We start from the raw sequence: 22,654 nt of genomic DNA, 5'->3' as shown, positions 1-22,654 counted from the left end.
ACTGCAACAATTACTTTGTTTGTGTGATTGTGTGATTTTAGTGAATCAGAACAAACTCTTTTAAATGCCAGCGTCACATTAACACAAACAAAATAACTGTTTGAAGCAGTGGTGGACCAGCAGCTGTTGTTTGATTTTTGTTTGTTTTTTTCAATAGAGTCTGACTTTGAAGAGAGCGATGTAACAGCTTCATTTTCCCATTGGAAATCACTGTCTGGCATTAAGATAAAGCAGTGGAAATACTCTCAATATAGCATACAGATGGTACGGCCCCAGTTTGGAGAAGCAGGTTGAAGTCCAGCATGGAAGCTAAGCAAAGTGCATGCTATATTGAGAGTATTTGTACTGCTTTACATTAATGCCAGACGGGGAAATTAAGCCATTATATCGCTCCCTTTAAAGCCAAACTCTATTGACAAAAACAAATTTAACATATTTGAACACAGGAGTGGTCTACCACTGCCTCAAACTGTGTGACTTTCCCATTAAAAAGGATTAGTTCAGATTCGCCAAAGTCACACAATAACACAAACTAACTTATAGAGAGACCAGCAGCTCCTGTGCTCAGCAAGCTAAAATGACTGTTTTTGTCTATGGAGTCTGCTGGCTCTGATGAAAGCACAGATGGCCAAATGAGGCTGTTAATGGCTTCTCAGTCAAAATGGGCTGTAAAGTGGTGAAAATACTTTAATATAGTGTACACTTAAACTGTACACTGTATTGTTATTTTTAGGTTGCTGAAATACATTTAGTTGCCACCCCCATCCACAGCAGTAGCTTGTGTGTCGAGCTCCAGCCTGCTTTTTTAAACTGGGGGCGTGTCGACTGACATCTACTGTATGTAATACACTGTCTATGGATATGTACCTCAAACAACCCCACTTCAAAAAAACTTTAACTATCCCACAAGTTATGAATGGTAAATAGCAAATATTTAGTGTGTACATGCACGTGCACAGAACATGATTTAACTTGAGACAGATCTATTGGTATCCTGCTGTTGCTGCTATTGAAAACAAGGTTTAGTAGTGGTAGTATAAGTAAAGCAGGTTGTGTAGTCCTATAACTTTTAACCATATTTTATTGGTGAAGCAGTTGATTGAAAGGAACTCTATGCACCTGTGATTACCCTCCTGGACACACTGTACTGCTTGATGAAGGCTATTGATGTTCTTTAAAGCTGCCCTGAACTCCTTGCTTGGGTACAACATGTTTCTGGAGTAAAGTTGACCCACCACAGAGATGTTTATGAAACATTCTCCAAACACTGTGGTCTCTCTCTCCTCTCTCCACCATGACATATTGCTTAACTGACGCTGGAGGTCAGGGATGGGTTTCCATTCACAGAGGTCAGAGTCAAAGTCCTCTGCGTCCGGACCTTTCAAGAAACTTCTGCCCATTTTAGCACTGTCTAGTTATGTGGCTTAATCTAAAACTAAGGCAAGTTGACATGGTTTAGTCAGTTTCTGTCTTTGAACTCAGACAAACATGTAGAGGTACAGAATGAATGACAGCATTGCTTCCTTTTGAAAATGCTTTATTTATCTACTTTTTCACTATAAATATGACAGTACAGAACAAGCTTTTTTTTTAAAAACAAACCTTCAGATAGAAAACAGTCTGCATAGGTCTACAAAGGTATAGCAAAGGGCACATCTTGGCAATAAGGCACACACTAGGAGGAGTTTAAATGGTAACACCTATGTTAAACTAGGCATATGTCGATCCACACCACTGACACAAGGAGCACAAGTTCATCCTGCTGCTGTAGTGTGGGTGAAATGCAGGCAATAGAAAGTAAAGCAGGTGTTTTGAGTGGGAGGCAGAAACAGAGGGACACCGTTTTCTGCCGTCTAACACATAAAGTTTGGATGGCTGTTAAATCACAATCAGACTTTTAACAGTTTAGCCAAAACTGACACAATCAGTGAAGTTGCAACACCAATGGCTCACTGTGCCAATGGGTTTAAACACAGCAATGGAGTTTTAGTTTTTAGTCATAACTGATAAAACGTAGCTAAACGAGAAGGCCTTCATGTTCCCACTCATAACACCACATCCAGTACAAAATAGCAAACAGAATATTAAACATAACAAAAACACAATAACCTTGAATTTTTAAAAACTATTGGACACTTTGGCAAAAAAAAAAAAAAAAGTTTTTTTCTCTACTTTTGTTACTCTGACTTTTCATCCCTAAGAAAGGTGTACATAAAGAAAAGAAATACGTTTTAGAATATATTATACCTTTTCTTCTCACTTCATAGACAAAACACGTAATGCATATATTAAATATATCCTGACTTATTATCATCATACAGGAAAATAATAAAAGCAGTTATCAGCAGTTTGTTTTCTACGTCAAATCCAGTTTCAGAGGAGAGAGAGGTGGCAAAGAGGTGTAGATGAGACAAATACATCTTGCTTGCTGTGGATAATCAATCTGTTGGACATGAAACGTAGTTCATGATTCAGGCCATCTTCAAAGTCAAACCCAGTATGTTTTTACGTGTGTACAAACTTTAGTAAAAATCTGAGGAGGTGATAGAAAATTAGAAATATTCTCTTCTAAGCAGAGAATAACCCCAACAAAACATTTGGGTTCGAAAAGGCAAAACTACCAGAATTGGTTGACAATTACAAATGTTTTGCACTCTGTTATACAAAGATTGTTAATGCAGTGTGTGACTTTATGATCAGCAGTTGCTTGCATCCATTATGTTTGTGTGTTATAGCACATACGTGCATGGCTACTTGTATATTTCAGCGTGAGGTATCGCTCCAGTTTTTCCCACTCCAAACATGTTTTCAACACACCGCAGAGTTTAAAAAGTGCCTACTAAACATTCAGGAGGGGAAATTTTTTAATGCTTTACCTGCGAGGAAAACTCTGTTACACATACAGTAATTGAGAAATGCCCAAACTGGCCCAGTTCACACATTAATTCATGCTCAGCATTCAATATCTCTTCATCTAGGAGTCACAATCTCTTGCCTTTTATAAATACATTTAAGTGCACCTCGGTCAAGCACAGTTTGGAGGACGAGAAATAAAGAGGCCTAAGGAGTGTTACTGCAGGAGCATTCAGAGAAGAGACTACAGGATAGAGGTAGCCTTGTCACATCTGACTGCAGAGACTGAAACCTACTTGTCTCACCAAAACACAGTAATACCATAAATCATTGGAAATATCAGTGGAGGAAACTCTGGTGCTATGCACAGATCTTTCCTCTTTGTGCCAACCTCAGGGGCTTCACATTGTTACAAAAGGCACAGTGAAAAACACAAGGTGGCACATACAGATGTAAGGCACTGTAGTCAGGCACATAGAATCTTTCTGATATCAGGAAACTGGAGTGTATGTGGCCTTAAAGGGATAGTTCAGATTTTTTGAAGTGTGGTTGTATGAGGTACCTATGCATAGTCAGTGGGTTACATACAGTAGATGTCAGTCGGCATGACCCCAGTTAGGACATGCAGGCTGGAATGCAGACACAGAAGCTTAACAATGTACTGCTGTGGAAGGGTCAGCAGCAAGACAGATTTTAGCCCCATAAAATATACCTCCTAAAAAAATCAATATCAGTTTAAGTGTACATTACATTGAGAGTATTTTCCACTGCTTTACCTTTCCGACAGACAGCCTGTTTCAACAGGGAAGCTGTTAAGGGTTTCAGCTCTCCATCCGTGCTCTCGTGAAAGCCACCAGACTCCACTGAGAAAAACAGTAATTTTAGCTTGCTGAACACAGGAGCTGCTGGTCTACCGCTGCTTCGATAAATTAGTTAGTATTACCGTGTGACTTTGGTGAATCTGAACTATCTCTTTTAAATGCCAAAGTCTCCCAACAACACAAACAAAATAATTGTTTGTGGCAGTGGTAGACCAGCAGCTACTGTGTTCCGCAATGTTAAATCACTGTTTTTCTCGATGGAGACTGGTTTTAAGGAGAGTGATGTAACGGCTTCATTTTCCCGTTGAAAATCACTGTCTGGCATTATGGTAAAGCAGTGGAAACACTCTTAATTTAGGGTACACTTTAAGTGATATTGATTTTTTTAAGTGGGACTACTTCAAGGTGGCTACGATATGTTTTGTTGCTGGCCCCGTCCACTGCAGTACATTGCTTAGCTTCAAAGTTGAACTCCAGCCTGCTTCTCCATACTGGGGGCACGCTGATTGACATGTACTGTATGTGATACACTGACTATGAATAAGTACCTCATACAACTCTGCTTCAAAAAAATCTGAACCATCCCTTCAAGTGTTTTTTTTTTGGTTACTATCAGCAAATGCAGGAGCGCTTAAGTGGCAGAGTGTCCCAGCCCACATAGAAAAAATGTCTCTTATTTCTGTCCATATTTGTTCAGCTTTCAAAAGTAAAACAATTCAAAAACACAATAATAAAGACATACATAAATGAGAGGAAAAAAAACAACTAACATCTGTTCAGTCTGAGTCCCCTGTCAGCGCAGTTTCTGAGGATGGAGAACATCTCAATATACATGGTGTCGCTGTCTGTCAGGCTTATACATAAATCATGTTCAAAAACATTTCCAGTTTTCTTTTTCTAGTATTTGTTCCCAAAGGAATCTGCCACAATAATATTATTTGGCTAGCAACTTTTTCTTCAAACAAACCAAGATAATATGTTTCCAAAAGTTAAAGAGGAGACATGAAAACAAGCAAACTAATTATAAGCAAATAAACACAACACTTAGAAACCTTCATTTAAAACAACCAAAATAAAAATGAAACTAAATAAAACCAAAACGTACCAAACAGGCATGTTTGAAGCTTACACATTCAACCAGCATGGACGGACAGCATCACCTACAGCATGTAGAATTGGCTAAAATACTATATAATAATGCAAACAAAGATTAGTATATCCAAAAGCAGTTGTCTTCAGTGGAATCCTCTCTTGTCAGTAGTTCCTGTTGTATTTTTATTTTCTTTCAATTAATTTCTCTTTCTTTTTGCCCCCAAGCTTTTACAGTTAAAAAAATATTAGACAGTGTAAAGGTCTATCTTTCCTGCTTCAGAGGACAAATGTCGCTCCATTAATAATCTACAGAGAATAAAACCTTAAATATTTATCTTCTCTTCATAAATACTCAAATGTACCTTCAGTGTTTCTGTTGCCGTAGCAACAAGGTGGCGGGGTCAGAGACACATAGAGCAAGACAGAGAGACAATTGTTATTAGGAGTTAATGCTTATTGTTGGGGGATGATTGTCACCACGTACAGGTAGGTTCCCTCAGTGTGTGGACTACAGTGATGCTGCATAACTAAGCCTGTCATATGGTTGCCTTTGGTCCAATACATACTGAGGCCAGTAGGTGGGACAGATGTGTGACGTCACTGTTTTTCTGTCCATTTTCTAAATGTTTGCTTCCTTCCTTTAGAGCTTTTGGATGTCCATGTGTTCAAGTGATGTTTCTGTATGATAAAACAGACATTGTGGTGATGGTTCAGTCACAAGCAGGGGTTAAACTTTTTTTTTTACGTGGTCTGACCCTCAGACTCAATATGTCTGGTAGACATCGTGGATGGGCAGCTGGAAGGCTGCGGCGGGAAAGGCCTGTGGCACCGCGTAGCCTGCGTATCCCCCATATGCTGCAGCCGCCACCGCTGCATTCTTCTGCAGAGCGGCCAGAGCTGCTGTGTTGGCAGCGTAGTTTGTGATGGGGACGTATCCAGCTCCATACAGGCCACCGCCTGCTGGGATACGCTGTACATTATGGGCCATGGCATAGACTGGAGTGATAGGACGGCCCTGGGAGATGCAGGAAGAACAGAAGGACCATAGTGAGTAAGAGGATTTCTAAAGCATTGCGCAGATTCATTGTACAGTCATTGAACAGATGCATTCAACTCTCAACTGAATACATTCATTCTCGATTTTCACCTTGAAAAGGCCAGCATTAAGTTCAAATAAGAAATGTGTGTCATAATCAGTGGTGGGATACAGGGGCATAATTTACATTGCGGGACACAGGGGACATGTTGTGAGCATTTATATATGTGCAGCTGTACGTCAGTTTCACTTTGCAATTACACCACCACAGTACTAGTTGGTCGTAGGGTTTCTATGCCTCTGTGTTAAGTTTCTGTGAAGGGCTGTAAAGATTGATTGATTGAAAACACACATAGAATGTAGCTTAACAATGACATTATTAAACACAAGTACAAAATTTGGCTCAATTTTAACTTACAAGGTTCACAGACCAAACAATTGTCTTATTTCAGACATGTTCTCCCTACATATACAACATGCTAACGTTATTAGCATAAGCCTATGGCATTTTACATTGCATAAATTAGCCTAGTGGCAAGCAGAGTTTCTTCTACTCATATGAAGCCAGGATAAATCCTCACAGGACTTAAAATGTTCTTTTGTGGGGACTTTATTATCTTCACAATTTATTGTTTCTTATCTGTGAAATAAAGGCAGGCAAAAGCTTTGTTTCCGCTGTTCCATCTGTGGTGCATAGCTACATATAGTTAGCTATATAGTTATAGTTTCTGGGGAGATGTATGGTGTCGATTCCATGCATAGTATAAAGAGTATAAATCTTTACTCCATTATGTTTATTTGACACAAATATAAAAATATAGGTGTGTGGGAAAGAAGTGTTGTCTGGTCCTCGTCTCTGCTTGAGGCTAGAGACTCAAGGCTACATTAGCAGCTATTGGCATAACACAATTGAAGGGTTGCATCGTGGGTAATGTAGGTGCCATGTTTTGACAAAGATCGAAGCATGCATCGAATTACAAAGATGATGGCTCTGGTTCTGCTGCAACAGATTTGATCATTTTGAAACTGGCCGTTATGACTCCAATGATGTTATAGTTCATTGCTAATTCAGTGGAGTGGTGCAAAATCTGATTCATAGATAGGCCACTGTATGATGCGGCACACACTGGACAGTGTTTAATGCATCAAACAACATGTCCTGAGATGGAGCTGGGCATTTCACATATTTATCGGCATAAATAAAATTCAAACATTTTTATGTGTCTGTGAAACATATAACTGTCAAAGGCACACCTGAAAAGGTGGAGGGGTGGAGACCGCAGGTAGGACGGTGGCAGCAGCAGCAGCAGTAGCAGGGGTGTGCTCAGGGTGTTGCATGGCCAGAGGGTTGATAAGGTGCTCCACCGTGTGCACCTTCCCCTCCTCCATCAGCTTGGCTGCAGGAGCCGTGCTGAACACTGGGTACTGCCCACCCAGAGTTGGCAATGCCACTGGACATAAAGAGACACAAGAATGAGAGCTTGGATAACAGACAGGTCGACTGCAGGCAATGAGTAAGAGATGATGTCATGTTTGCATTAAAAATGCAAGAAATAATCACACGTACATGCACCCATGAAACAGACAAACTCAGATCTAAAGGGAATCTATGATAGACGTAGCTGCTGAAGCAATCAAAGTTGAAGGAAACAATTTAGTTAAGAAGGGAAAAAATAAGAAGTTACACAAGTTGGCGTTGCGGTGTGATTCGGATTATGATGGTGTGGATTAACCTCAATGCTCCAACACACACACACACACACACACACACACACACACACACACATACACACAGAGCGAACACAACGTCAGTCATTGTTTCAGATGGACAAAAGTCTTTTCAATCTGGTGGTGATCCTGTGATTCCACACAGTCCAGATTGGGGTCAAATCGTTCCAGAAGGAGCATCAAGGAGGGCCATTTTACAAAAAGGACCTCTGATCACCAAATACACAATGTTAATATTAACAACAAATTTATGTTGAAAAACAATCTGGTAAATATATATATTCTGTGTTTAGTAATAAACCTAAAAAATAATACCAGTGTGTGCATTTCTATCACTACCATTATTCTACGGTATAAAAACAAATCTGAATTGTAGAATTTTAATGATCCACCCACATAAACATACAACTTTTTTACTGTTTTGTTATGGTCTTATGTGAGTTGCTTTGATTTGCCCCATTCATGTCAGTGCATCTGCATTTCCCTCTGCTTACTGTCCTGGAAAGAGGGAAGAAAAAACAGGAAATAATCCTTTAAATAGAAGCCACCTTATAGCTTTACTATTACATTCCTCTTTGCTGGGGCAGCAGCTGATTTCAGGCCATGTTTTACAGTTTAGACCTCATATTTAAAAAACAAAACAAAATTATGAAGGTCATATGTGTAGAATAAATGTATACTGCAGTATACATTGTTCTGCGACCCTACATTACACTGGTATTATCCTTTAAGTGATCAGGATAGAGTGGACACAATAGAAAAGAGATAAATAATCTTTAGTTTGTGAGTATAGTTTTGCATTTCAACTCCGCTCTTGACTGAAAGTGTAACACTAACAAAGCTACAGCAGCTGCTTCTACACAGGAGAAACATAAAAAAGAAAACAACTTCATATGAATAGAAAAAGCAAATGTTTTGTGATGTATGTATTTGTTTTACATTCAAAATAATGTCAACCACTTTTCAGTAAAGAATTGGAGTTGAGTGCATGTGTAAAAGGAGATTGTGGAACTACTGGTCCCCTCATAACAATGGCCATGTTCAGACAGACAACAGCAGTGTGAGAAGAAACATGGATTCCGTATTCAGTTAAACGAAACCACTGCATTGGGGTTGCCAATAGATGCAGCAAAGAAGCCAATAAATGTAGTTTCATCTAGCAAGAAAGTCAGTTTTTGCCTCAACACAATGTAAAGCACTGCCAATGAAATATGTTAGAGGTAGATTAGTCTGTAAAGTGGCCAGGGTGATCATCATGGCAGAGGACTGTACAATCCTTTCTAATAGTTTCTGAAACCACTGTGCAGTGATTTGGTGTCTGATCTAAACATTATGCCCCCAACAACGTAGCCCCTTGTGTTCTTTTAACACAGTGCTGTTTCTGGTCTGAACACCTAGTAAGACAAATTTTCTGATATGGAGGAAAAAAAGGACAGGATGAAGGAACAAATCATAGCAGTTACTTTCTGGTCATGCTGGAAAGGACAGATATTAAGTGTCATTATTAAAGAGAAAGGAAGTCCTTTTGCGCCTGACCATCCAGCAACAGCCACAATTTTGATTTACAAAATGTTCCTCAAACCACATAGGAGAGAGAGATAGAAAATTGTGAGCTGGAAGGTTTAACAAAGGCTTTTGAGATGGGCAAGGATATGGAGGGATATATATCTATGTCACTGACTTGTGCCAGGTTTGATGCCAACGGGGTTGACAGAGGCAGCGAGCTCCAGACTGGGCATCAGCTCATAGGGCTTTTCGGGCTGCTTGGTCTTGCCCTCATGGTAGCGGCTGTAGATGCCACGACCAGCAGAGTAACCCCCCAGGTACGACCCCCGTGGTCCAGGGGTACGGTTACCTGCAGCAGCACGACCACGACCTCGCACAGTACCTGCTTAAAATACAATTAAAGTAATATGATGACAGGGCTTGTGGTTTAGGATTTGGGCAGTAGAGGTAACTTTTACTTAAAGGTGCGTCGGGCGACATGGAAGGCGAGATTTTATGTTGGGTTTAGAACTTGTTCAAAAGTATCAGGACTGAGGTAGCAAGAAGAGTCCTTCAGCTATAATTTAAGGCAAAAATCTGCTCATGAAGTGCAGTTGCAACTGGAAATTTCTGTTTGAGCTCAGGATTTTTTTGGAGTTCTTTGGGTCCGGTTTGGCCTTTTTCTTGAGCGCTACTCTGACTCTTAAATCAGATGGAGCAAGTTCATGGCACTATGAAATGGTATTCCTCGATGTTACATCTTTAGCTTTGTTGTGATCTCTGCAATAACCCAGCATGAAATGGGAGGTGACAGCACAGCGGGAAAAGGATGGTGTTAGAAAATGTATAGTTTGTGACATGGTAAGAGAGCTCATTGTTCATTGAAGGAATGAGTAGGAATAAGGATGTGAGAGATTACCATTGTTCTGTATCATTGGGGATCCTTTGGAGAGAAAACCAAAACACAATGATTGTTGAAAGTCAAATAGATTATCCTTCTACCACCCAAACACCATATAAAATCAATCATCAAAGGTAATGGGATTAGCATTCATTGGTCCATCACCTTGTTTTGTCTTTGCCTTTAACAACATGTCTCTGATTTTTAAGCCACAAACCCTCATCAAGTTAAGATTTTAAAATGTCTGTCAAATGATATTCTAGTCATCAAATATTAAATCATTATTATCATGACAATTTAAAAATCATAGTTCCCTACTGATAGTGTGGGTTTGTCATTGTTCCTACAATAGCATCTTTTGAATGGCATTTTGAGATCTTTAGCAGTGCATTGGCCCATAGAGTTTCTGCTGCCACCAATATTTACAAAAATAAATGGTGTCAAGAAAAACATTGTGGCTTTTGCAACTGATCAATACCAGTACAAAAGTAGAAAGAATGACTTCTAACCTTTGACGAAGTAGTCTCTGTTGGGTCCAATGAGGGTGTTGTAGGGATAACCGTAGTAGGCCAATGTATAGGGATCACACTGGTAGACATAGTTCTGCTGAGTAGGCTCTGGAGTGGCAGAAGCTCCCTTGGAGGCCTTCTGACGCGAGTACTGCTCCTTATCAACTGGCTTGGCAAGCGTCACCTCAATGCAGGACCCTTCCACCTCTGTGCCATTAAGGTGGTCCATGGCCATAACAGCATCATCCCGGGAAGTAAAGTGGACGAAGGCATAGTCACGGATTTTCTTCACACGTTCAACACATCCAGGATTCCACTGGCTGAAAACCTGGTTTACACAGAAAATGGGTGATTGGTTAAGAATGGTAAGATATTGTACCGCTTCTTGCACAGCATGCACCGTGAAACTGCCAGTCCTACCTGTCTGATCGTCTCCTCACTGGTCTCCATCATAAGATTTCTTACGTAGAGGATTTTCACTGTCTCCATAACATCTTCGTCTACATCAATCTCTGGTTCAGCCCAGTCCACTGCAATCTGGTGGCTCCAAAGCTGAATACGCCCAGGCATCAACTTCCTGCGAGCCATGGCAGCTGCACGGTGTGACTCATACTCTACAAAGGCAAAGCCTCTGTTCTTCATCTTGTCTGCAGCACTGGCATAAACTATCACATCTAGTACCCCTTCCGTCACCTTGGAGACCTCCTCCAGGATCTCCTCACGCTTTTTGGTCTTGGGGATGCCACCAATGAAAAGACGACAGTTGTCCACGGAAGAACAGACCCCCAACAGCCTCCCGGGCCGCACTTCATAGTTGTTGAGCTCACGGACAGCACGCTTGGCCTCATGTTTCTCTGTGTACATCACAAATGCATACCCTCTGTTCTTCCCGTCAAAGTCCATCATCAGCCGCATCTCATAGATGCGTCCAACAGACTCAAACACTGGGACCAGCTCATCCTCATAAACGTCCCGTGGGATCTTGCCCACAAAGATTTCACATCCACGTGGTGGAGTTGCAGCATTCCAACCAGGAGGAGGGCCATATTTACGCTGACCATTTTCCTGGACCATACCATAGCCAGTGCGCTCCATCAGGGACACCAGTGCAGCCTCATTGGGAGCACCTGCAACTCCTTCAGGGATGTTCATCTGTCCATGAAGAGGGTGGTGGGAGGCACCAGCAGGTTTGGAGGGTTTGGGGGCAGCGTTATTGCTCATGGTCGAGGAGGAAGCGGGATCTTCGGCTGTCATTCTGACAAAACCATCCAATCAGATCTGGGGCCTGAGGAGGGCAAAGAGAGACAGGCTTATGAAATTACACTAAGCTGTATAAACCAACTGCTATACAAGAAGGAACAGGAAATACTAGAAGGAATAAAAATAAGAAAAACGTATTAATGTTGAGAAGCTGCCTTTTTAAGCATCTGTAACAACAAAAACCCATAATATGCTTGCTTTTCAAAACAAAATGATCATCAGTTTGCAGGAGCAATCACATGCAAGATTACCTACCTAACAAACTAACCAAGGCACATAATGTGACACTTGGACAGAACGATGAAAATACAGCATCTATAAATCCCCATCCCACCTTCCCCTATCAGTGGTTTTACAACCTTGTTTTGTTGAGCTGCTCAGATCCCTTGCTGACCTCTAACCCCTATCAGAGAGAATGAACCGCTGTAAACCCTGAAACCTCCAGCTCAAGGTTCACTGAGTATGACTAGGTCACATGCTCATTGTGTGTGTGTGTGTGTGTGTGTGTGTGTGTGTGTGTGTGTGTGTGTGTGTGTGTGTGTGTGTGTGTGTGTCAGCAGTAAGTTAGACAAGTTGGAGTTAAGCTATATGAGGAATTTTGTGTAAGATATGACCCCAATGACTCCACGCAGTGACAGAAGACTGTGCACATTCATCTATATTACACATGAACCTGTTGCACACTCACCACAAGAGGGTGTTGGACTTTCAACTTTTTTTATCATAAGTGTTATGGGTGCAGCTTTTTCTGTGCGTGTGTGTCTGTGTGTTTCTGTGTGTGCACCACTTCATTAAGGGCTGCAGCCCTATAAGAGGAACAGAGAACAATCAGAAATCGGCTTCCCGAGCATAAACCTCTTACTCTGTTATTTTCCAACACTGCCAGCATTCAGAACGGAAAAATCCACAGCATTTTAAATCCCCAAATCTCCACACTGCGGACAACACTGTGCAACACTGAGGCAGCCAATTACAGCAGACTACAAAGCAAACTAGTTTTTGTGACAGACTCAACGTCATGTAAGTAAACAGGCCAAATAAAAAACAACCTGTGTGTGTGTGTGTGTGTGTGTGTGTGTGTGGCTCTGTGTGTGGCTCTGTGTGTGGCTCTGTGTGCGTTTGTGCGTCACAAGATTGCCTGGACTTTGATTGAAATAGGTAAGGCAGTCAACAAAGGTAAAACACTACTAAGCCAAGCAACCATGGCAACGCACACCCCCCGCCCCCCCGCGAACTTGTTAGTTCGCCCAAGGCTGCAGGGCTTAGAATTACCTGCAAAGTAGTGCACACCTCATCCACAGAGGAATAAAAATGATGCAAATGTTAGCTCGATAGAATTAAATGCTTTAAATATTGCGGACATACCATACAAATTTGAATATCATGTTTCTGGCTGAAGCAAAATATTCCTTCATTCATTTATTGATGTACAGTAGAGGGGCAAAGAGGAAACCAAAACGGCATAAACTGAGAGGGGAGGGACTGGATGTTGTTTCCTCCTGCTATCTTTAGCCAGGAGTTGGTTGCTGCATGTTGACATAGGTCAAGATGACATTAGATTATATAAAAGCATCAGTTTTTGACAGAATTATGTGGATATCTAGTTTGTAGAGACACATTCTGATTCTGCTCAGCGAGGATGCAGTTCCCTTTTCTGCACTAAAGAAAATATTTTTCAAAAGCATCACTCAAAGTTTTGCCGAAAAGAGCCTGATATATTACTGTAACAGCTTTCTATTACTTGTGTCTGAGTTGCCTCCACAGCTCAACCTCTGTTCCTCCTATCGTGTGAAGTGCTAACATGACTCTGTCTCTTATCAGCCTTATCTTGTCAGACTGATGACAAAGGGAGGACAATATTCACTCTGGGAGTTCTGCTTGGTGATAAAAAGACGCTGTGTGACACTGTGGGGTCGACATTGTGTGTAACAGAGTACTGTAGTCATTTTAGGGCTCTTAAAAAAACTGCTGGATGGTCTTATCATAAAACCGGGCTGTCCATGCAGTAGAGACGCTAATACTATTGAAATTGGTGCCACATGACCACAGAAAACAGAGAAAAAGGGCATTCACTTTTGCTTAAGAGGTAGAAAACCTACAACTACCACAATGCACTTGAGTTGCTTTCGGCTTGTCCAAAAACAATATGGCAGCCGGCTATTAACATATGATCTCGTAATGCAATTTAACAGTGTGCTAAAATATGTTTCTGAAGACATTTTAGAAGAGAAACAGGCAACACAGTAACCGAATATTGGTTTATATTTGATCAGCACTGCCTACTGTTTGATCTGCATTTGGTGTGTTTAAGAGAGTCAGATATCCCTTTTCCACCAACATGAAACAAGTTCCCGCAGACCCACACCCAATTATAAACCGCTCAGAGCATTTCCACCAAAAATAAATTGGTTAGGAACTTGAAAAGTTGGTTCTCAGCTGGAACCAAAAAATAGCAGGTTTCTTGACTTGAAGTGCAAACTGTGACGACATCAGTGGGCGTGTCATGTTCTTAAGTTGGAAAGAGAGGATGGGGAGGGCAACAATAGAGACGTCAAGTGAGAAATCCTTGCAAAAAAAAGATTGTGCAGTGGTGTTATTAATAGTTTGTCCATGCTTGTTTTTGGATGAAGCAAATAAATATCTGTAAAAATGCATCAAGAGTTTCAGTGCCATCTGCCATCTTGCTACTACTGTTTGCTTCAGTTGTGAATTGAGCAATGCCTTATGTTGATGACACATCCTTGATTACAAAGTCCTGGATGGATCCAGTTCAACAACCAGAGCTAATTTGGTGGAAAGGGGTAAGAGAGAGGGGTGGTCTCTCTCTCTCTCGATCTGCTTCTATACTCTCTATGTGTGTGGTGGCAGCAGTCATACAAAAATGTGGAGGAACTATCTGTAGTTTGAGCAACACCCAAGAGCTAGTGAACGCCCGCTGAATTACGCATTTTGTGTGATCCGGTGGATTTGAGCTGGCAAATGAGCAGGGAGATCTGGGTGCTGGCAAGACGGAGAGGAGTTTACCACAGTTCATTTACACATAGAACCGACATTGTTATGACACAAAGCTGGTTGAAAATTGGCAAAGTTTCCCTTTAACTGTACATTTTGTGTTTGTCAAAAATCCAATATATTCAGTGTTCAGTTTTAGCATGGGGATAACCTACTTCCTGCTTTTGACCACTTGGAGATATTCCTAACTTCCTCAGTCCGGACCACTGTTGTGCTGAGGTTTTCCTTTCCTTTCCTAGAGTCAGGAAATCACAGCACTCAGTGTGTGTCAGAGGCGAAGCGGAACTCAGATGGCCTGTTACAACCTCTCTCCCCTTGCATAATATTAAGAAAATGAGAACCGTAAGTGTGTGTGTGTGTGTGTGTGTGTGTGTGTGTGGGTTTGGGGGGGGGAGGGGGGTTCTTTTGGAAACTAGGTGTATCTGAAAGAGTGTGCAACAAAAGCAGTAGGGAAGTAATGCAACATAAAAGAGGAAATCTAGAAAAGAATATAAAGTAAAAAAAAAAGAAACAATGATTTAGTTGAAAGCTCTGCAATCGTGTGTATATATGCGTGTGTGTCTGTGAGTGTGTGTGTGTGAGAGAGAGAGAGAGAGAGAGAGAGAAAACTGAGGCAGGGACAGGTAGATGATTAACCGTGACAAACACAAATCACAGCCTTTACTCACTGAGATCGTAAAGATTTATAGTTGACATCTCAGTTATTAAGAAACTAAAATGTTACAAAGTAATGACAGCTTATGTGCGATTCTTGTATCCCGATTTTACCTCTTTGTTGCAGCACAACAGGAACAGCTAGCAGCTTTAGGAAAAACATAATCTACAGAGCTCAGACACAGAGTTCACCTGGTCAAAGGTTGTGAACTCAGAGTAGCACATGGAGGGAAGAGCTGGCTGGTCTGCTCACTGCAATAGGAAGTTAAAGAGCAGCAATTTGATTGGATAAAGGTGCCACCCTGCCGGGTTAAAGTGTTCCAGTTATTGCAGTGGAGATTGTCCATTACATTGTGTTTATGATTGATAGAAGCACCTGATTCTCTACGTACTAACAACATGTTACTGGGGGCTGAATTGCTTTATGAGCAGACAAAAAGGCTTTTACTGGCTTCCTCTAGGTCATATCATAAACACAGATCCACCTCTGCTGGCAAATCCCATCTTTTTCCTCAAACAAGCAAATGAGGCAAAGTTCCTTTAGTATTTATGCCACTGACCTGATGTTAAATCAACACTGCTATCATGTATTCTCTGGAGCATTCGCAAATGTTATTCAGAAGATTGTGAGCCAACAAACCTCTCTCTGACTCCCAGTTTATCGCAGATTATGGAGCAAAGAAAACCAAAGTATGTGTTCAACAGTAAGGAACAATGCATCTCTTAGTTTGCTGTTCTATCCTGAGTGACACTGATCCAGTGTACTGGAGAAAACAGGCCCACGGAAGCCGCCATCTTAGCTGTATGTGCACACACGTGGATATGTTTACCCAGCAGTCCCCAACTACAGGGTCACAAGGCAGCAGAAGAGGATCAATGAAACACCAACACTCACAAACACTCCAATCCTGCACATAACACACACCCGATAGATAACGTTAAAGCAGCTGAGTCATGCAGATACTATTCAAGCCTGCCTTCATGTTAAACAATGATCTTTACAAAGTCTGCAAAAACATGTCTTTGAAGGCTGAAGAATTTCTATAAAACCAAAGGCAGTTGCAGAGAGAGGGAAGTGAGACTGAAACAAAGCAGAAATCTTGAGGAGGGTATCGTAGCAGAGGGATGTTGGTGGAAAAGAGAAGAGGAAGGAGAAGCAGAGAGCGGTCAGATGGGAGGATATAGCTACCCCTGTTGCTTCACAGTGCTCCGCTGCCTGGCTGCCTGCTCTGGGAGTGTAAGTCCACCTCCATGAGAGACAGGTACAGCAGGGCACTGAGCACAGAGGCCAGCCTCCTCTATACACACACACACACACACACACACACACACACACACACACACACTGAGCCAAAGCTGCAAGCATGAGAGCTGGTGAGGGTGGAGCTAGGCAGGTACTTTGTGTGAGTGTGTATGTGTGAGTGGGCGGATCCCAGCCCTACTTCTGAGGTGTAGTAGAAAGTTTTTTATGTAGACAATATACATAAACACACATAAATACCAGTGGTGGAAAGCATTTTTTTTACATTCAAATCAAGTACTGTGATAAAAGGAATACTTCACCCACAAACTGATCATTTGTATATCAATTACTCACCCAGTGCTACATTCAATTCTTGAAGAAAATGTTGTTTTTCTCGTATGCCTCCACGGTGAATGAAAACTGAGAAAATTCTTGATGAATTAAAGTAAAGGGGGGCAATGTTTAACAAAACCAAAACTACATGAAAACATTCATTTACAATCTCAAGTGCACAGGCAAGTTTATACACAGATGTTTTGATATAGTGTTGCTGTATTTCAATGCGGCATCCTCAACTTTAATTTATCAAGGATGTTCGCAGTTTTTGGATTCTTCGTTCATGGTTGAGGCATGCAAGAAAAATGACATTTTCTCCACAGATTTAATGTAGCACGGGGTGTGTAATTGGTATACAAAGAAAAAACATTTTGCAGCATTCCTTTAAGTATAATTTATCTTTATTTATTTGACAGTTGTAGTTGTTTCTTTTCAGATTTTACATATATATGAAAAGATGATTTGTTAAAAAAGATTTAATAGATTTTGGCCTTTGAACCCTTAATTAAAAAGTGTTAAGGTGAGGCCTTTTTTTTAGCCCAAAAGAGGTGAAATGCTCCAATATGTAGATTTGTGGGGGGGTTTGTATTTTCTTTCTTTTATTTTTTATGTTTGTTGTTGTTGTTGTTTATATATATATATATATATATATATATATATATATAATCATCTCATGACCCCTCAGATTGGACTGGACTAAATTACCTTACAGTATATGAAGTAGTTAAAACTAGCTTCACCTTAAACCAGCTACTACAGTAAAATGTTACGTATGCTTTGTTCCATCAGTATTAATAATGTCATATATAATAATAATTAATAATAATGATGCTTTAAGTACATGTTGCTGATTATATTCCTACATTAGTTTATTGGTTCTAAAAGGATCTGAATACTCTTCCACCACTGATAAATGCACACACTGACGCAGCTGTTGCACAAACCCACAAATCTTCCCTCTGTTACCAGTGAAGACACAGTGGGCAGGAGAGGGGGCTGATGGGAAAAGTAGTTTTCATTGGTTTCAAGGGTTTTGTGCTGATAGTTGCATAAATTGGGAAAACGGCAGGAAATGTTCATGCTGAATACTTCCTCATGTTGTTTTCTTACTCTGAGAGGACATTTGGAAATTCTGACTGGGAGGTACCACGAGAGTGATTTATGTCATGTCAGCACAAGACTACAACTGTGTGTGTGTATGTGTGTGTGTGTGTGTGTGTGTGTGTGTAATTGGGCATATGCATGTGTTTTTTTGTACATAACAACGGTGAACACGTTCCTAGCACAGCTTAACTTAAGCAAACAACACACACCTTCCTGGGCAGTCAAGAGAGCAGATAGAGAGATGACTGAGAGGAAAACAGCCGTCACTAGCTCAGAGTTTCTGTCTAAAAAATTCTCCTCAGTTCTCTGGAAAGGGCAAGAAAAGAAGAAAAGAGGGAGTGAGGGAGAGAGAGAGAGCAGATGGGGTGAGAGGGAGAGAGATGAAAGTCACAGTGTGTGGTCAACAGTGCACTGAGTTTCAGCTGCTATTGAAACCGGCCCCACTCCTTAACGACTGAGTAAACAGCCAAGAAGAAAGTCTATTTAGCATAAAGAATGATGGATAGTCAGAAAAGAAGAGATTAAAGCACACATGATAGAGAGCAATATATAGAACTGTAGCACCTGTAATCAGCTACTAATTATAAAACTGTCAAAGCCATTACCATGACACTAGCAGGAGTGAATTACATATAATTAATAGCAAAAAGGTGTGTCTGTAAAGGTGTGTGTAAAAGTATGTGAAGGTGTGTGTGTGTGTGTGTTATTTTGCGCAATCATTTGGCGTGTGCGCAAAAGTAAGAAAAGCGCAGTTTGCTGGGGAGCAGGTTCACAGATCAGGCCTTTTCCTCTAAGGAGGTCAATCTAAGTCAAAGATTAACTGTCAGTCATTAGCCATAGCCAATCAGGACTCAGACATGCCTCACAGGCTTTAGGTGTTCTGGTGACCGCACAGGCCATCAGGTCAACGGTTAACCGTTGGACCCCACTAGTAAAAACATTTACTGTCTCTGTCTCTCAGCCTGTAATCATTGTACATACTCACTAAATCATTTGTCAGACACATCACACACAACAGCTGCTTCAGGTTTAATCAGGTCTTTAGTTGTGTTTTACTTGTGGTTTTAAGTTCAGATTTATGTATACTGTAAGTCTTTGGGTCACAGTCTCCCTTTATGAGTCTGTGTGTGTCCTCATGGCAAAATGTGGTCCTGGTGACACCATCAGTTGCAGGAACTACCACAGAAGCTGTTCAGAGTATTTTACCAGGTGTTTAGTCTATAGTACTTTTTACACAGAGATTGTGCTATAGAACAGCTATGAAGTCCACTCTTTACGCCACCTTTGCATTTTTACACAGCACCAAACAACAGCAGCATCATTCCACTCCAGTGTGTGATTTTACACAACATGCTGGCATTGCGGAGGCATAAGATGTGTGACAAGTGTGACGTGTAACATAACAGTGTCTGCCTCTGGTGTGACATATAGGCTAATGTACATGTTGGCAGCACTTCATAAAAAATAACAATGGCAATAACAATCATTTACCAACTCTGCCCCCCCCCATTCCACGATTATACCTTTTATACAGAATGGCTACGTGGCGTAACTGCGTGAAATTCCCACCTTGAAGAGGCAGTGTATAGGGGCTTATGTCTGTCTGTCAGACTGTAACAAAACCTTAAACCAGGACTGTATATGTAGGATTAACTAAAAATAAAATGCAGTGTCCACATTAACATAACAAAGGAACATGTGACTGATTGCAGCAGTGTGGCTCAATGATGTGTTTTTAGTAGTTTTGGTACAACAACAAAGGTCTGTGGCACAGAGGAACTTGTTAATTGGATCAATTGTTTGTTTTGGTCTTTTAATGGGATTTGTTGACACAAAAAGTATAAAATATTACCAACTTTGTATACAGGGATAGTGTGTGTGTCCAACATATCTTCACATAATATTTTATGAAAAGTTTGGCACATTAAACAGTTTGCGTGGTATCTTATGATTTTACACTCCAACTGGTTAGGTTCAGTAAAAGAATCATGGTTGTACATCTTAACATTACTTACTTAATGTATTATGACAATGTTACGTTACGTGTACATAACTTAAAATAACTCAACATTGACTTCTGGTTTCACCAAGGATGCAAAAAGTGGTCTCCTGGGTCAAAGTCCTGTGTTGGTTTGACCCATCCATCACCCCGACCGCCTGCCTACGTGCATTTTGTAGTTCACAGCCTCCTGGCTCAAAATGACGTGGGTTGTATACTGCATTGCTTTCATAGGTATAAGTATGCTACTAAGAGTAAATGAGAACAGCCTAGTGTGTTTCCATACATACATTCTGGCTCAGGATTGGTGTTTGTTCATGATGGCAGACTGGAAATCACCTACTTTTATATTCAACACTGTAAACCTGCCACTGACATTGGGCTCAAGCTGAAACACATTTACTTAACTAGACCTAAATCATAAGTAATCACATTAGAGAGTGGCTATTAGTCTTTGGTTATCTCTGATAAGCTGGTTCTCTATTAAGGCCAGGGTCAGACACACACACACACACACACACACACACACACACTGGAATCTGCCACATAGACAAAACCTGTGAATAAGCAGGAATAAAGTCAGCAATAAAGCCGTGCTGGTAATCAGTATCTTGGCCATAGAGCCTGTATGACTGCCATCTCTTATTACAAGTCATCCATATAAGTAAATGAGTAGCGTGTCACAAGACCAGAGGTCCTGCTGTTTATTTCTGTAGAGAGATACGACCTGTAGGAGTACACCGCAGTGTTTAGTCCCACGCTGTGTTTTCCTGGAAGCAGTTCCTCTCAGACAAACTGCAGAAACTGACTAACTGCTTTAGGAACGTAGCCTAAAAAAAGAAACTTCCTGCTGGGATTTTTGGTATCTCAAAATGTTTAATTGTTTCAGGCAGTTCACACAACTTTACCGTGTCCAAAAAATACCTTCATAATTTATATCCTTAAAAATGTGAAACAGGTATTATTTGAAAGAGCTGTTTGCTGATTATAGATATAAAGCAACACAGAGAGTATTAAAGACTGTAACTGTCTTGAATCCATCCTGTCGATCTTCCACTTTCTCTTTTTGGATGAGAAATACAGACTACAGCCACCTGCAGCTATGGAGGTTTATTTCCTCTTACACAGACACAGAACGTACATGCTAGTTGGCTGTTGGCTGTAGTCTTTGCAGTGTGATCAGGTGCAACTTTTATGCAGAGAAGCAGGTAACGTGAAGCGACGCAACAGTCGGCCTTTGTCTCCACTAGTTATCTATTGTCAGTTTAGTGTGTCTGGGCCTTACTACCTGGACTGCACTGCATTTTTACAGTAAATGACCACAACTGAGTAAAACAATTTACTTAACAAAAGACAAGTGAGAACTGTGGCTGATCCTTCAGGACACATGATGTCCTCACACTGTGGCTTACAGTTCAACTGTCAGCACCCTGACTAAGACAGGATGAAGCAGTATGAAGCATTAAGTCACACTTATGGAAGCTGCGTTATCAGAGTGTCCTAATTTAGATCTGTTTGCTGTCCCTTCACAATTTTTTTGAGGAGCTGCTGTCTTTAAGCACTGAGTCACTGTACACTGATAGCAGAGACACAGCAACAACAATTTTCAATCTGCTTATTATCTTCCCATTGATTAATAATAATAAATGTCAGAATATGGTGAAAAATATCCATCATAAAAAAAAAATCTAATTTAAACTACGTTTTCCGAAATCTGAGCCCCTTCATTTTGTCCCTGCCTCCATCCTCTGTTGCCTGCTTCTCTGCCCTTTTCTCTCCTCTCATCCATGTACCTGTCACCCTCATTCCTCTGGTTCACTCAAGCTCAAAGAAGAGCAGCGGGGAGGGGGAAAAGCAGAAGAAACAGGGAAGGTGTGGAGAGGAGGGCAAGCTGAGGGGGGATATGTAGAAAAGAGTAGGGAGAGGCAGTCTGAGGAGGACATGACCAGATGGATAGCAGCCAGAGAGGCTAACGAACTGAGAGGAGGGGACCAAATGTTCGGGCCTCCCTTCAGAGCAAGAAAGCCCTTTAAAGCTAAACTGGCCTGAAGAATTTCAGGTCAGAGGGAGTGCATAAGGGACTGCCTTCAGCCCACCCCAACTTCACCACTAAGGGATGATTCCAGTTCATTTACTCTGAGAGCCCCCCTGCCTCCAGGACTTATTCATATTTGTCCACTCAACAGCTCATTCAAACTTTGGTTAATGCACTAATTATAAACAGAAAGGCTTTGAGTCAGTCCTATAGTACATAAGCATGACAGGATAGAAAGGTCAACTGCAACCAAATATTGCCACATATGTCCCCTCACAGCTTTGTAGTCATTACTGATCATAAGAGCTGCTTTAGCATTAGCACTAGCTGAAAGGGGCTTTGCTTCCTTAGGCAAACACATTCCTCAGGCTAATCAGCTAGCCTGTTCAAGGCCACAGCAGACATTGTTTCAGACAATTACTACTGATGCTGACAGTGTCACACACTCGTGATAAAGGCTTTAGTGGCCCCCTGTGTGTGTGTGTGTGTGTGTGTATAAGGGAAAACCAACAAGATTTAAGGCGAGTGCAGAATTGGTGATATCTGACACACTAAACAATAAAAGCAGTGCCCCCCCCCCCCCCCC

General features: G+C 41.1%; 1 protein-coding gene across 13 annotated transcripts in view; it reads right to left on the bottom strand.

Annotated features, from left to right (window-relative positions):
* Positions 1-4,341: 4,341 nt before the first annotated feature.
* rbm47 (RNA binding motif protein 47) overlaps positions 4,342-22,654 on the bottom strand; it is a 37,526-nt gene continuing 19,213 nt past the window's right edge. For 7 of the 13 annotated variants that reach the window (XM_050043954.1, XM_050043948.1, XM_050043947.1 and 4 more), the window contains 6 exons: positions 10,846-11,710; positions 10,426-10,753; positions 9,935-9,958; positions 9,212-9,421; positions 7,057-7,253; positions 4,342-5,781 (listed from right to left, as the gene is read on the bottom strand). In XM_050043954.1, the coding sequence (XP_049899911.1) occupies positions 5,530-5,781; positions 7,057-7,253; positions 9,212-9,421; positions 9,935-9,958; positions 10,426-10,753; positions 10,846-11,679 (1,845 nt within the window). In that variant the 5' untranslated portion in view covers positions 11,680-11,710 and the 3' untranslated portion in view covers positions 4,342-5,529. Of the gene's footprint in view, positions 5,782-7,056; positions 7,254-9,211; positions 9,422-9,934; positions 9,959-10,425; positions 10,754-10,845; positions 11,711-16,540; positions 16,615-22,654 lie in introns of those variants that run through there. The other 6 variants (XM_050043952.1, XM_050043955.1, XM_050043959.1 and 3 more) reach the window with 6 other exon arrangements.

The sequence above is a fragment of the Epinephelus moara genome, chromosome 5 (genome assembly GCF_006386435.1).
Source record: "Epinephelus moara isolate mb chromosome 5, YSFRI_EMoa_1.0, whole genome shotgun sequence".
NCBI lineage: Eukaryota > Metazoa > Chordata > Actinopteri > Perciformes > Serranidae > Epinephelus > Epinephelus moara.
Note: the sequence above shows the minus strand (reverse complement) of the source record. Positions and strands in the feature narration are given on the sequence as shown.